The 13014-nt window shown below is 36.0% G+C and overlaps 3 protein-coding genes across 3 annotated transcripts; all 3 read left to right on the forward strand.

The window, feature by feature from the left end:
* The first annotated feature begins 3990 nt into the window (after positions 1-3990).
* On the forward strand, positions 3991-5222 carry LOC107943761 (probable copper-transporting ATPase HMA5). Its single transcript, XM_016877554.2, has 2 exons — positions 3991-4332; positions 4433-5222. The coding sequence occupies exons 1-2, from the start codon at positions 4285-4287 to the stop codon at positions 4715-4717; spliced, it is 333 nt and encodes a 110-aa protein (XP_016733043.2). The 5' UTR covers positions 3991-4284; the 3' UTR covers positions 4718-5222.
* Positions 5042-7352, forward strand: LOC107943762 (probable copper-transporting ATPase HMA5). Its single transcript, XM_041076010.1, has 3 exons — positions 5042-5098; positions 6025-6108; positions 6165-7352. The coding sequence occupies exons 1-3, from the start codon at positions 5042-5044 to the stop codon at positions 7350-7352; spliced, it is 1329 nt and encodes a 442-aa protein (XP_040931944.1).
* Positions 7353-7516: 164 nt separating this feature from the next.
* LOC121204653 (probable copper-transporting ATPase HMA5) lies at positions 7517-9756 on the forward strand. Its single transcript, XM_041074908.1, has 2 exons — positions 7517-9494; positions 9621-9756. Exon 1 carries the CDS (start codon positions 7529-7531, stop codon positions 8696-8698), a length of 1170 nt encoding a protein of 389 aa, XP_040930842.1. The 5' UTR covers positions 7517-7528; the 3' UTR covers positions 8699-9494; positions 9621-9756.
* The last annotated feature ends 3258 nt before the right edge of the window (positions 9757-13014 follow it).

A 13014-nucleotide genomic window follows, 5' to 3' on the forward strand; every position in this document is an offset into this window, starting at 1 on the left:
TTCAAATAATATATAAAATATGAAAGGATAGCAAAAATGCATAATAAAATATATTAGGAAATACACATAATAAGTTTACAAAACATATATCTACATAAGTAAATTTAGAAGTAATTATTTGTAAAAACAATATGGAATTAATAATGCATATAAAATTAACTTTTCCATAAATTATATATATAAGAAATTTTAAAAAATATAATCATATATACAAAAGAAAAAAAAACTATATTTACAAAATACATAAATTTAGTGATGTATATGGATCAAACATATGTTCCAATAATATATATATACACAGAGAATTTTGAAACAAATTTTATATGACATAATTTTACATACAACCAATTAATTTAGATTAATGATACATATAAATAATACAAACATAAATATAATAATATATGGAGGTATATGATATAAATAAAATATAATTTTAAATATGGTTAAAAAAAATTATACACGTAAATAAACTTAAAGGACAGTATACATACATCGAAAATTTTTACATATAATGATGTGAAATAAATAACACGGGAGTAAAAAATAATTTAATATGAATTATATATCATAATATGAAGTTTAATACCATGTAAACCTTCAAACATAAAAATGTACATATAAAAGATTTTTACATTCATGAATCGTAAAGTTAAACAAATTAAAACATACATACATATATATATACACTAATGAAAGTGCTTAAACAATGCAAGGTTAATGAAATAATCCATGATAATATGTCCAAAGATATATAACAAATGAGTTTCTTTGAAAAAAAAATAAAAAATAATATAAAGAATAAAAACTTGAGCTAAAAAACTCAATTGAAGCAAAAATAAAATTAAACGGATAATTTGCAAATAAATAACAACTGTTAAACAACCTGAAGGACTAAATAGGGATTAAAAAAAAATAAACCATCTAATGTGGACTAAATTGAGTATACGCGCAAATTCTAGAAATAATTTAAAAGAATCAAAGAAAATATAAATAGGGCCTAAATAGATGGCGGCACAAATGGGGAGGACTAAACGCAAAAATTCCCCTTTTAAAGTGAGAATGCGTGGATCAAGCCAACGCATTGATTTCCCTCCCCCCTCTTTTAATGGTGCCTTTTGAATTTTCATTAAAACCTTTATCATTATTATTATTTTTTATTATTATTTTTTTTTTACCTTACAAATCCCTTTTCTAAACAAACCCCAAAAGTCTCAACCCCCTCTGTTACGGTTTCACCCAAACATGACGCCGGACCACCACCATATCTGGTTGCTGACGGTGCGAAAAAATGGCCTAAGACCATGACCACGAAGCCCTGGTAAGTGAGCTCCCTTTCTTTGTTCTCATACATCAATAAAAAAGATAAAAAAAGAAGATGAAAACAACTTGAAATCCTGTTTTGCTTTAGAAAATAAAAGGGAGAGTTTTATCACACAAGAAAGCAAAGGGCCTCAACCCCATTTTGGGTCCGAATCCAAAGACGGGGGAAATCTCCGATGACACGGCCACGAGGTAAGTAGGGGTGTTCATTCGGTTAACCGACCCGAAATTACTATAACCGAATTAACCGACCTTCTAAAAATTTTAACCGTTAACCAAACCGATTTTTTTTAAAAAAAATTTAACCGAACCGAAATTTTTTCGGTTCATAAGGTCGGTTAACCGAATTAACCGAATATTATGTATTTTTTATTTTTGGTTAAAAATTACCCGAATTACCCGAATTAACCGAATTAACCGAATTACCGAAAAATACCCGAATTTTTTTTATTTTTTATTTTAAAAATTTTAAAAATTTATAAATTATTAAAGTAAATTGGGTTTTAGACTTTAGTAAATTGGGTTGTCTTTTAGTTTTAGTTTTATTGGATTGGGTAATTGGGTAAACTTTAGTTTTAGTTTTATTGGGTTGTGTAATTGAGTTTGGGTTGGGTTGGATAATTTTATTTATTAATTTTTTCGGTTAACCGAAAATTTTCGGTTAACCGACCGGTTTCGAACCGAATTAACTGTTAACCGAAAAATTATAAAAAAATTAACCGACTCCCGACCGAAAAAAATTCGGTTAACCGACCGATTAACCGAATTCAGTCGGTTAACCGAATTTTTTCGGTTTTACCCGAATTATGCACACCCCTAGAGGTAAGTCCCTCTCCTCTCTTAGTTGCGTGTAAAAAAAGAAAATGTCACAAGAAAATCAAAATAGACTAAAAATAAAGAAAATCCAGAAATCAAATTACCTTTTTGAAATAGTCTTCTTTTTGGATTAATACTCTCTGCTTCTTTTATTTCCAAAAAATCCCCCCTTTTTTGCATTCGCTTTTTTCTTTGGCTTTATAGCCAAGAATATTACAAATACATTATCTATGTTCTACTGCTTCTGCTTTGCGTGTTTCTCTTTCGTTTTGTAGGGCTAAGCGGGATCAACGGAAAGGGTGCAGGTAGTGGTACAGGCGATGGGACGGGGCACCTATCTCGGGCGTTGAACGCGCTGACAGCACGTGAGGAGCAGTGCCTAATGTGCTGGTATGAAACCCTAGGGTTTCCTGGTTTAGTATTTTGGGCCTATTGGGGCCAATAGGAATTGGGTCAGATTTTTTTAAAATGGGTTTGGGTTTATTGGGCTTGAATTTGTAAAATAGACTGTTAACAATTATTTTTTGAGTTGTTGAGCCTCGGACAAATTTGGGCCTCTACAAATATATTAGACACAATTGAATATTTAAAATCACATTCATTCATACTATGACATTAGCCATACAATACTTAATTCATGAATACATCATTATATACCATAATCAATTTTCATTACTTACTATATAATAGTTTTCCATTCCACATATTATTTAAATAATGACACTATCCATTCCACATTCAATTCATGAGTTCCATGTATTTACAATATATTTCACATTCTATTTCAGTTCATTATTTTAATTCCATTGTGAGATGTTGGCTTGAAGAAGACATTAAACAGTCATTGCTAACTGATGATAATTTTCATTAGGATGATGCTCGTTTTATTTTTTAAACTTATGTTCAACAAAAAAAAAGAAAAAAAAAAGATGAGATTTAATTCATTGATATTGTGAAAAAATAAATATAAATTTTTTTAAAATTAATTAATAAATTAAATATAACATGAATTTTTGTAAGAAAACAATATGAATTGAATTAATGAAAATATATTTTTATAAAGAATTTGTCATAAATTAATTTTTTTCCATATATAAACAAAACATAATAAAATTTTTGTCCAAAATTGTTTCTATATTTTTATGAGGAATTTGTTTTGAATTAAATTTTTTAAATGAGTTATACACGGTAGATTATTATGGTAACAAATGACAATTTATAAATTGTGCCATATAAGAATTGTTTCCTTTTGTGTAATCTCATATTATTATAATATATATAAAAAATATTTGTTATTATGTCAGTAGAGTTTTTAGACTTCAAATGCAATGTTAGGGAGTTGATAAGTGTTTTATATAGGGTATATTAGATATATTAAATATGCTCTAAGATTTTGTACTCCTCGAATATTTGGAATTTAGTCCTTTTACTTTTATTATAAGACATTTACTCTCTCTACTTTTTAGATTTAAAAAAGCAAGTTGAATTGTTAACACCTTTAAATTTTTTTTTGTTAAATTTAAGATCATTATATCGTCATTTTTTTTAGTTACATGGTTATCAAATGAATTTTTTTTTAATTTCAAAATATCATACTAATAAAATTAACTAAAAAAATAAGATGTTAACTATTGGATTTAAATTTGAAATATAAAAAATAGAATAATTAAATTTCAGAAAATAAAAATATAAAAATTAAAATTAAAATTTATTAGACTTATATAGTATATTTGAACAAATTTTAAACCAAGAAATGCAACAGTTTGAACCAATTGAGAAATGGGCAAAGCGCAAAATGTTCCGTTCACACGCCGAAAAGTACAAAACTAGGGGACGTAGCCCTGATGCGAATACGGCCCCACTTTATCCGCTGTGCGAGCATATGAAAATTCCACGTTGTAAAATTTGCCTTCACGGTCCCCAGACGACGTTTTGACCGTCTTCTCAAAATCCTATAAATTACGCTGCATGTTACCCTTTTCAACTTGTATTAGCCTTGTTTGAAAAATAAATAAATTAAATCTTGATATAGTTGCTTTGCTTTTGCTTCTCTTAAACTGAGTTCCAAGCAAAACCCTTTTCTGTTTTTCGTCTGATTTCGCTAAGGTCTTCTTTGGGTAGTTTGAGATTTGAGTTTTTCATCATACTATGTCTTCTCAATCTTCTAAGGAATCAGTTCATGATTTCACTGTTAAGGTTCATTTTGGGTTTAATTCAAATTTATACCCCCATAGATTAAATTTAAATTGTCTTTCATTTATCTCACTGGGTTTTGTTTTTTTTTTTGGCTGTTCAGGATGCAAGAGGGAATGATGTTGATGTGGCAAGAAGTTTGACGATGGCGACAAAGTTGTTAGCTTCGTCATGCGTAAGGAAGGAGAGTTCTGGGGATTTGTCACCAAGGCCTCATTATCCATCGATTCCCAAATACCCAAAAGGGGTTACGGCACAAGAAACGAGCTTGCAGGGATCAGAGGCGAAAGCTATGCTTTCAGTGATGGGGATGACATGTTCGGCCTGCGCTGGCTCCGTCGAGAAGGCTATTAAGAGGCCTCCGGGAATTAAGGAAGCTGTTGTTTGAACAACAAGGCGCAAGTTATGTTGTACCCAAGTTTTGTTAACGTAAGTTTTTCTTAATTTATGTTTAGATAATTGAATTTCAGAACAACTAGCTTTTAATTCATCAAGTCGGATATTCAAATTAATTGCAGCCTTCTAAAGATATGCATGAATAGGACAAGAAAAATGTAACCTTTTTTTTGTTTGTTTGTGCAGTGAAACAATTGTTTTCACTAAGCAACAAAAACAAGATTTGGTTCTCTGCTTTGACAAGTTTGACTTTATTGACTTTATTTCCACTTACCTTTGCTTGGGGAGGATAAGGAAGAAACAACTTAAAGTAGGCATGATTATGAACCCTTTGATTTTGACTTCTATTGATGCTTTACCGACAAATCTACAGGTTGCTGCAATTTGTTTTTGTGAATGGGGCCAGCTTGGTAGTGAGCCATGAAACCCCACCTTACGTGTTATATACTTAAATCCCAAGTACCACCCTTCAAATTTTAAGTCTATTCAAATTTGGCTTCTCATATTGTCAATCCAATGATTAGGATGTTTATATATTTCATCAATTTAACTTCTATATTTTTTAAATTGTTTCATTGTCTCACGTTTCGTCTAGGTTAAATTGTTTTTTATATTAGATTTTTATATAAAAATATAAAAAGACAGTAGCGTCTAATATTTTTTATTTTTTAAATGAATTTTTTTAAATAAATTTTCAATTGAGTTTATGTTTAGTCTATTGTATTACTAACTCTATTAATAACTTAAATATAATAACTATAGATATAATATTTTAAATTATTTTTATATAAAAATATAAAATATAAAAAATAAAAATAAAAACATTATTATAATAATATTTGGTAAATTTTTTATTTTTAATAAATTTTAATTGAATTGATGTTGGATTAATTTGTGTTATTAATTCTGTCAGAAGTTTAAATATATTACGTATAGATATAATATTTAACTTTTTAAGTGAGCTGAGGGAAAACTAAGGGGAAAAAATATACTTCTACATCAAGAGCTATGCTTCATGTTGTTTACTGTTGGATGCTAATTTCCAAATGACAAAAAGGGTTGGACTGAAAGTTTTACTACAGCTTTGCTCATTGTTACAGATGCAAAAAGATATTACTTGATGACGTTAAGTGAATGAAGTAAAGCTTAAAAATGTATCCCACTAATTGTTCTTGCAGTTTCATTAGAAGGTGCAGGATTTAGCTCCTAACTTATTAGATGCATGTTGGACTTGAATCTGTCTTGTTCTTTTGTTTTTTTTTATCTTGAACAAGGTTTTGAAATATTAAACATTTATAGGAAGAGAGCATTCGTGAGGCCATTGAAGATGCTGGATTTCAAGCTGCATTGATCCAAGACGAGACCGACTATAAATCCGTTCAAGTCTGCCGTATTCGGATCAACGGAATGACATGCACTTCTTATCGACGGAATGACAGGCAGCTCCCGGTGTGCAAAAGGTCCAAGTGGCTTTAGCAACCGAAGAAGCACAGATTCATCATGATCCCAAAATCATAACCTGCAATCAACTCATGGAGAAAATAGAAGAGACCGGATTCGGAGCCGTACTTGTTAGTACTGGAGAAGACATGAGCAAGATCAATCTCCGTATCGACGGTGTAAGGACGGTTAACTCGATGAGAGTGCTTGAAAATTCCCTTCAAGCACTCCCTGGTGTTCAAGCTGTACAAATATCCCCTGAACTCAAAAAAATTGCAGTCTCATATAAACCAGATATGACAGGACCAAGAAACTTCATCAAAGTAATAGATTCAACAGGTAGTAGCAGGCGTTTTAAGGCAACGATATATTCCGAAGGTGAAGGTGGTGGAAGGGAATCTCATAGAAAGGAAGAAATTAAGCAGTACTTCAGATCCTTCCTATGGAGCTTGATTTTCACTACTCCTGTATTTTTAACCTCCATGGTTTTCATGTATATCCCTGGAATTAAACATGGATTGGACACCAAAGTAGTGAATATGTTAACTATAGGTGAAGTCATAAGATGGGTGCTATCAACTCCGGTTCAGTTCATAATAGGGAGACGGTTTTACACCGGTTCTTATAAAGCATTACGCCATGGGTCCGCAAATATGGATGTTTCAATCGCATTGGGGACTAATACAGCTTACTTTTATTCTGTATACACTGTGATAAGAGCTGCTTCTTCTCCAGATTTTGAAGGTACTGATTTTTTTGAAACAAGTGCAATGCTTATCTCATTCATTTTACTTGGTAAGTATCTTGAGGTTTTAGCTAAAGGAAAAACATTAGAAGCCATTGCTAAGCTTATGAACCTTGTACCTGAGACAGCAATGTTGTTGAGTTTAGATGAAGAAGGAAATATGATAGGTGAAGAAGAAATCGATAGTCGAATGATACAAAAGAATGATATTATCAAAATCCTACCTGGTGCAAAAGTAGCTTCAGATGGTTTTGTTTTGTGGGGGCAAAGTCATATAAATGAAAGCTTGATAACCGGAGAAGCACGACCGGTGGCAAAAAGGAAAGGCAATACGGTTATCGGAGGTACGGTTAATGAGAATGGAGTATTGCATATTAAAGCAACAAAGGTTGGTTCAGAAAGTGCACTTGCACAGATTGTTCATCTTGTTGAATCTGCTTAAATGGACAAAGCTCCTGTACAGAAGTTTGCTGATCGAATTTCCAAATATTTCGTGCCTCTGGTGAGTCAAGTCAAGAGAGTCCTTTTAGGATTGTTTCCATAAAGTTGGTTTTAAGCTACTTGTTCTTGTTGTTGTCTTCAACAGGCGATCATGCTTTCGTTTTCAACGTGGCTTGCATGGTTTTTAGCTGGAAAGTTCCATGGTACCCTGAATCATGGATACCATCTTCGATGGATAGTTTTGAGCTGGCACTTCAGTTTGGAATTTCAGTGATGGTCATAGCTTGTCCATGTGCCTTGGGGCTTGTAACCCCTACTGCTGTTATGGTCGGTACTGGTGTCAGTGCATCTCTAGGTGTATTAATCGAAGGTGGTCAAGCATTGGAAGGTGCACATAAGGTAAATTGCATTGTATTCGACAAGAGAGGAACTCTCACGGTCGAAAAGCCGGTCGTTGTTAACACAAGACTGTTGAAAAACGTGGTGTTACATGAATTCTACGAGCTTGATGCTACAACTGAGGCAAATAGTGAGCATCCTTTAGCCAAAGCCATTATCGAGTATGCCAAGAAGTTCAGAGAAGATGAAGAGAACCCTGCATGGCTAGAAGCACGTGACTTCGTCTCTATAACAGGACATGGAGTGAAAGCCATTGTTAGGGACAAGGAAATAATTGTGGGAAACAAGAGCTTAATGTTGGAAAACAACATTGTTATTCCAGTTGATGCTCAAGACATGTTAACCGAAACGGAATCGATGGCTCAAACCGGTATTTTAGTATCAATAGATGGTGAAGTAACGGGAGTTCTCGCCATATCCGATCCAGTGAAACCAGGTGGACAAAAAGTTATTTCCATTCTCAAGTCAATGAATGTAAGAAGCATCATGGTGACTGGTGATAATTGGGGAACTGCAAGTTCCATTGCTAGTCAAATTGGCATTGAAACTGTTGTTGCAGAAACTAAACCTGAACAAAAAGCAGAGAAAGTAAAAGAGTTACAAGCGGAAGGTTATGCTGTGGCAATGATAGGGGATGGCATCAATGATTTGCCGGCACTTGAAGCCGCCGATGTCGGTATGGCAATCGGTGCAGGAACGGATATTGCAATAGAGGCAGCTGATATAGTTCTGATGAAGAGTAACTTAGAGGATGTGATCACAGCCATACTCCTTTCTAAGAAAACATTTTCTCATATTTGCCTTAACTATATTTGGGCATTTGGGTATAATATGCTTGGGACCCCAATAGCTGCAGAGTCTCTATTTCCACCAACTAGATTTCGTTTACCTCTATGGATTGCTGGAGCTGCCATGGTTGCTTCCTCTGTCAGTGTTGTTTGCTGCTAACTCTTGTTAATGTTAGAGTTAGTTATGAATTGTTATTCTGGTGCAATAGTTGTTAAGCCGTTAAGGGAAAGTTAGTCAGTAGCAGTTCTCTATAAATAACAGTTGTAAAGTTCAAAGAAAAGCTGGATATGAAATACACAGTATACTATCTCTTTCATTCGTTTCTTCTTTAGTTTCTATTTAAGATAGTTCTTATCTTAGGTTTTATCATGGTATCAGTCGCCTAGTTCCTGGTGCTTGTGCTTCTTTTCGTCTTACGCTCATGGATCCATTTATTGCATCTCCGACTGGTGGTGCTACTGCTCCTTTCTCCATTTCGCGTTTAGTGCATAGTTTTCCTCGTCATGAAACAATTAATTTGGATAAGACGAACTGTGTTCAATGGCAACTTCAAGTTCGTTTGATTGTTGAAGCTATGATCTTCAAGGTTTCTTGGACGGTTCTGTTCCTGCTCCGCCGAAGGTGGTGGCTACACCGGATGGTACTCTCGCTCCGAATCCGGAAGCGATTCTGTTCCAACAACAGGGATAAGTTGCTGGCATCGTGGCTTCTCTCTACGGTTAATTCTTCTCTGCTCTCTTATTTCATTTCTACTAAAACTGCGAGTGATATTTAGAGTGCTGCGAGTCATTTGTTTGCAGCTTCATCCATCGAGAAGGTGTCTCAGATCCGGCATGATCTCCATGCGGTCCAGAAAGGTGGATTCGCTGTCAAAGAGTATGTATCACGCATCAAGACTCTGTGTGCTCTTCTAGAGGTGTCGGGTTCGGCTGTTTTTGAGGCAGAGAAAGTGGAGGTACTCCTTGATTGTATTTCTTCTGATTTCGATTCTGTGTTTATGTTAGTTTCATTCTCGTCGGAGCCGTTATCGTTTCAAAAACTTGTTGATATATTGATGGCCATTGAGAATCGCCAAACACAGGTTGCAAGGGATGTCCCAATGGTTACGCATGTTGTTGAAACTCCTGTTGCGGTTGCTGAGTATGATTCTCGTGTTGTGCGTGGTGAGAGGTCATCGACTGGATCTCGCGGTGGTCGTGGTTTCCATCCTAGAGTGCAGTGTCAGATATGTAATCGGCTCGGCCATGTTGCGCAGTGCTGCTACTATCAGTTTGACAGAGAGTTTGATACTTCCTCTTTTAGTCATGATGCTCTGGCCGTTGGTGGTGAGTATCGTTCTCGGGCGTTCCCTCCGGTGCAACGTGTTGAAGGAAGGCAGTGGAAATGGCAGAATCATTCTGCTACGCCTGCGTTTGGATCTGCATAGCATGGTAGGCAGTATGTGTCGACTGGGCAGCATGGTGGGCCATATGCGCCCCGTGTGTATGCACCTGGGCCTTATGCCCGTCCTAGTAGGCAATTTGTAGATCGTGGGGCCCAGTATGATCTGGGTCAGATGCAGTATGCTCCTACGCCAAATGTTATTGGCCGAATGCCTGGGCCACATGGCCCTCCCGATTAGCGTCATGGGCCGGTTCCTGGTGCTCAAACCGTGCCTCAAGATTCTCTTGGTTCTCTTGTTGCGAATTTTGTGGGCGTCCCGACTGTTCCGCTTGAGGTCCCGTGGCGTACAAAACATCATGCTCGATTTTTTGATATTGATAATTCTCAGGATATTGGATTGCCTCGTATTCTCGATTTTCGTGCTTCTAATTTTTCGGACACATCCCGGTATGACTCGAGTTTTGGCAGTGTGGATCCTTATGTTCCCACACCAGTCGGGACTACATCGTGGTGCCCGGACTCTGGTGCTTCTCATCATATTTGCCAGAATGCAGCAGATTTAAATGCTCCTACTCCTTATTCAGGTACATCTGAACTTTTAATGGGCAATGGGGTTATTTCTAAAATGTTGTTTGTAGGAGATACGATTCTTTCTTCAAATTCAAAGCTCTTGCGGTTGACTAATGTGTTGTGTGTTCCAAGTATTCGCAAGAATCTCTTATCTATGTCGTAGTTTGCTCAGGACAACAATGTGTTTTTGGAATTTCACCCCTTTTATTGTGTCATTAAGGATATCAAGACGCATGAAATCTTGTTGCGGGGCCAAGTTCGTGATGGGCTCTATCATTTCTCAGTTGCTTCCCTTGTCTCATCTGCTCAAGTGGCTGAGGTTTATAATGTTGATGTTCAAGATTCCTCATTGATCCTTGATGATTTCACGCTATGGCATAATCGACTTGGTCATCCGTCGGCTAGGATTTTTAATGATGTTTTAAATAAATATGGAATTGTTTCTAATAAAAAGACTCTCACTAATGTTTGTATTGCATGTCAGAAGGGCAAGTCTCATAAACTGCCGTTTTCTAAGTCCAATACTGAGTATGTGGAGTTGTTTGAATTAGTTGTATCTGATTTGTGGGGTTCGGCATCTGTTGCCTGTGAAAGAAATTTGTACTATGTTTCCTTTGTAGACATGTACAGTCGGTTTACGTGGGTTTACTTGATTAAACGTAAGTCTCAAGCATTAGACTGTTTTCTTCAATTTCAGAAATTGGTAGCTACTCAGTTTGGCAAGTAAATTAAGAAGTTTCAAAGCGATTGGGGTGGGGAGTTTCATGTTTTTGCGTCAGTCCTTGCTGATCAAAGGATTTTACATCGTTTATCTTGCCCGCACACTTTTGAACAAAATGGAGTGGCTGAGCGTAAGTATCGACATATCGTGGAAATTGGTCTAACCTTACTTGCTCAAGCTAATCTTCCTATGAAACATTGGCGTTATGCGTTCAGCAGTGCTGTTCATCTTATTAATAGACTGCCTACTTCTGTTTTACAAGGTCATACATAGTATCAAAGACTGTATGGGTGTGTTCCCCAATATGCTTATCTCCAGATTTTTGGATGTTGTTGTTTTCCGTACCTATGCCCATTCTTACGTCATAAGCTAGATTTTCATTCTCAGCCCTGTACATTTTTAGGTTATAGCTCTCAACATAAGGGTTATTTTTGTCTTACTCCAGAAGAGAAAATGATTGTTTCTCGTCATGTTGTGTTTGATGAGCATCGGTTCTTGTTTTTGCCTCCGGTGTCGACTAATGCTGGTCATTCTATGCAAACTGTTACGTATGTTCCTCTTGTTCATACGTCCCCTTCCACACATTCGAATCCTCCTGTCAGTTCTTCACAACTTCCTGTTGTTTCTTCACCGTCTCCTGTGCTTGAATCTGCTTGTGAGGCTATTCGCTCTGCTTCTGATTCTCAATCTGCAACGTGTTCATTACCAGCAGCTGTGACTATTCAGTCTGGTGCTGCTAGTACGAGGAATGTAAGGGGTAGTTACTCTTCCACTTCGGTGTCTTCTGAGCAGTCAATCCCGTTAAATGTGCCTTGTGTTTCTTCAGGAAATACTCATGCTATGGTCACACAATCGAAGGTAGGAATTTTCAAGCCCAAGGTTTTAACTGCTATAGCTGTTGATTTTGAGCCATGTTTTATTGAAGAGGCCCTTGCTCATCCGAACTGGAAGGTTGCTGTTCAAGCTGAATTTGATGCACTCATGGCTAATTCAACTTGGGACCTTGTACCTTCTCTTCCTGGACGGCGAGCGATTGAGTGCAAATGGTTATTCAAAATTAAGAGAAATCCTGACGGTTCTGTTAATCGACGAAAGGCTCGCTTAGTTGCTAAAGGGTGTTCTCAAATACCAGGTTGTGATTTTACAGAAACCTTTAGTCTTGTAGTTAAACCGGCTACTATTCGTATTATCTTGTCTATTGTTGTTTCAAGACGATGGCCCATTCGTCATGTCGATGTGAATAATACATTCTTGAACGGGGATTTGGATAATGAAGTGTTTGTTCAGTATGATTCTGCTGGGCAGCCTTTTGTCTGTCGATTGAAGAAGGCCTTGTATAGGCTTCGAAAAGCCCCACGAACATGGTTTGATAAACTCAAGCGGTTTCTTGTGTCTATTGGGTTTGTCGTATCGAAGTTTGATGCATCTCTCTTTATTCGTATTACGTCTGATTCCGTCTTATATGTCCTTGTGTATGTCGATGATATAATTATCACTGGTAATGTCTCGACTGTTATTGCTAAATTTGTTGATCAGTTAAATGCTGAGTTTGCTCTCAAAGATATGGGTGATTTGCATTATTTTCTTGGAATTGAGGTTACCCGCTTGTCTACTGGGTGCCTTCACTTATGTCAGAAAAAATATATTAGGGATCTTCTTGCTCGAAGTTCACTCTCCAATGCCAAACCGGTTCATACACCTATGATTTTCTCCTCTCGATTGTCCAAAAGTGATGGTGATCCGTTAAGTGATCCTACAAATACCGGAGTCTTGTCGGAACCCTGCAGTTCGTTGTCCTTAC

This window comes from Gossypium hirsutum, chromosome A08, assembly GCF_007990345.1.
Source record: "Gossypium hirsutum isolate 1008001.06 chromosome A08, Gossypium_hirsutum_v2.1, whole genome shotgun sequence".
In the NCBI taxonomy this organism is placed as follows: Eukaryota; Viridiplantae; Streptophyta; class Magnoliopsida; order Malvales; family Malvaceae; genus Gossypium; species Gossypium hirsutum.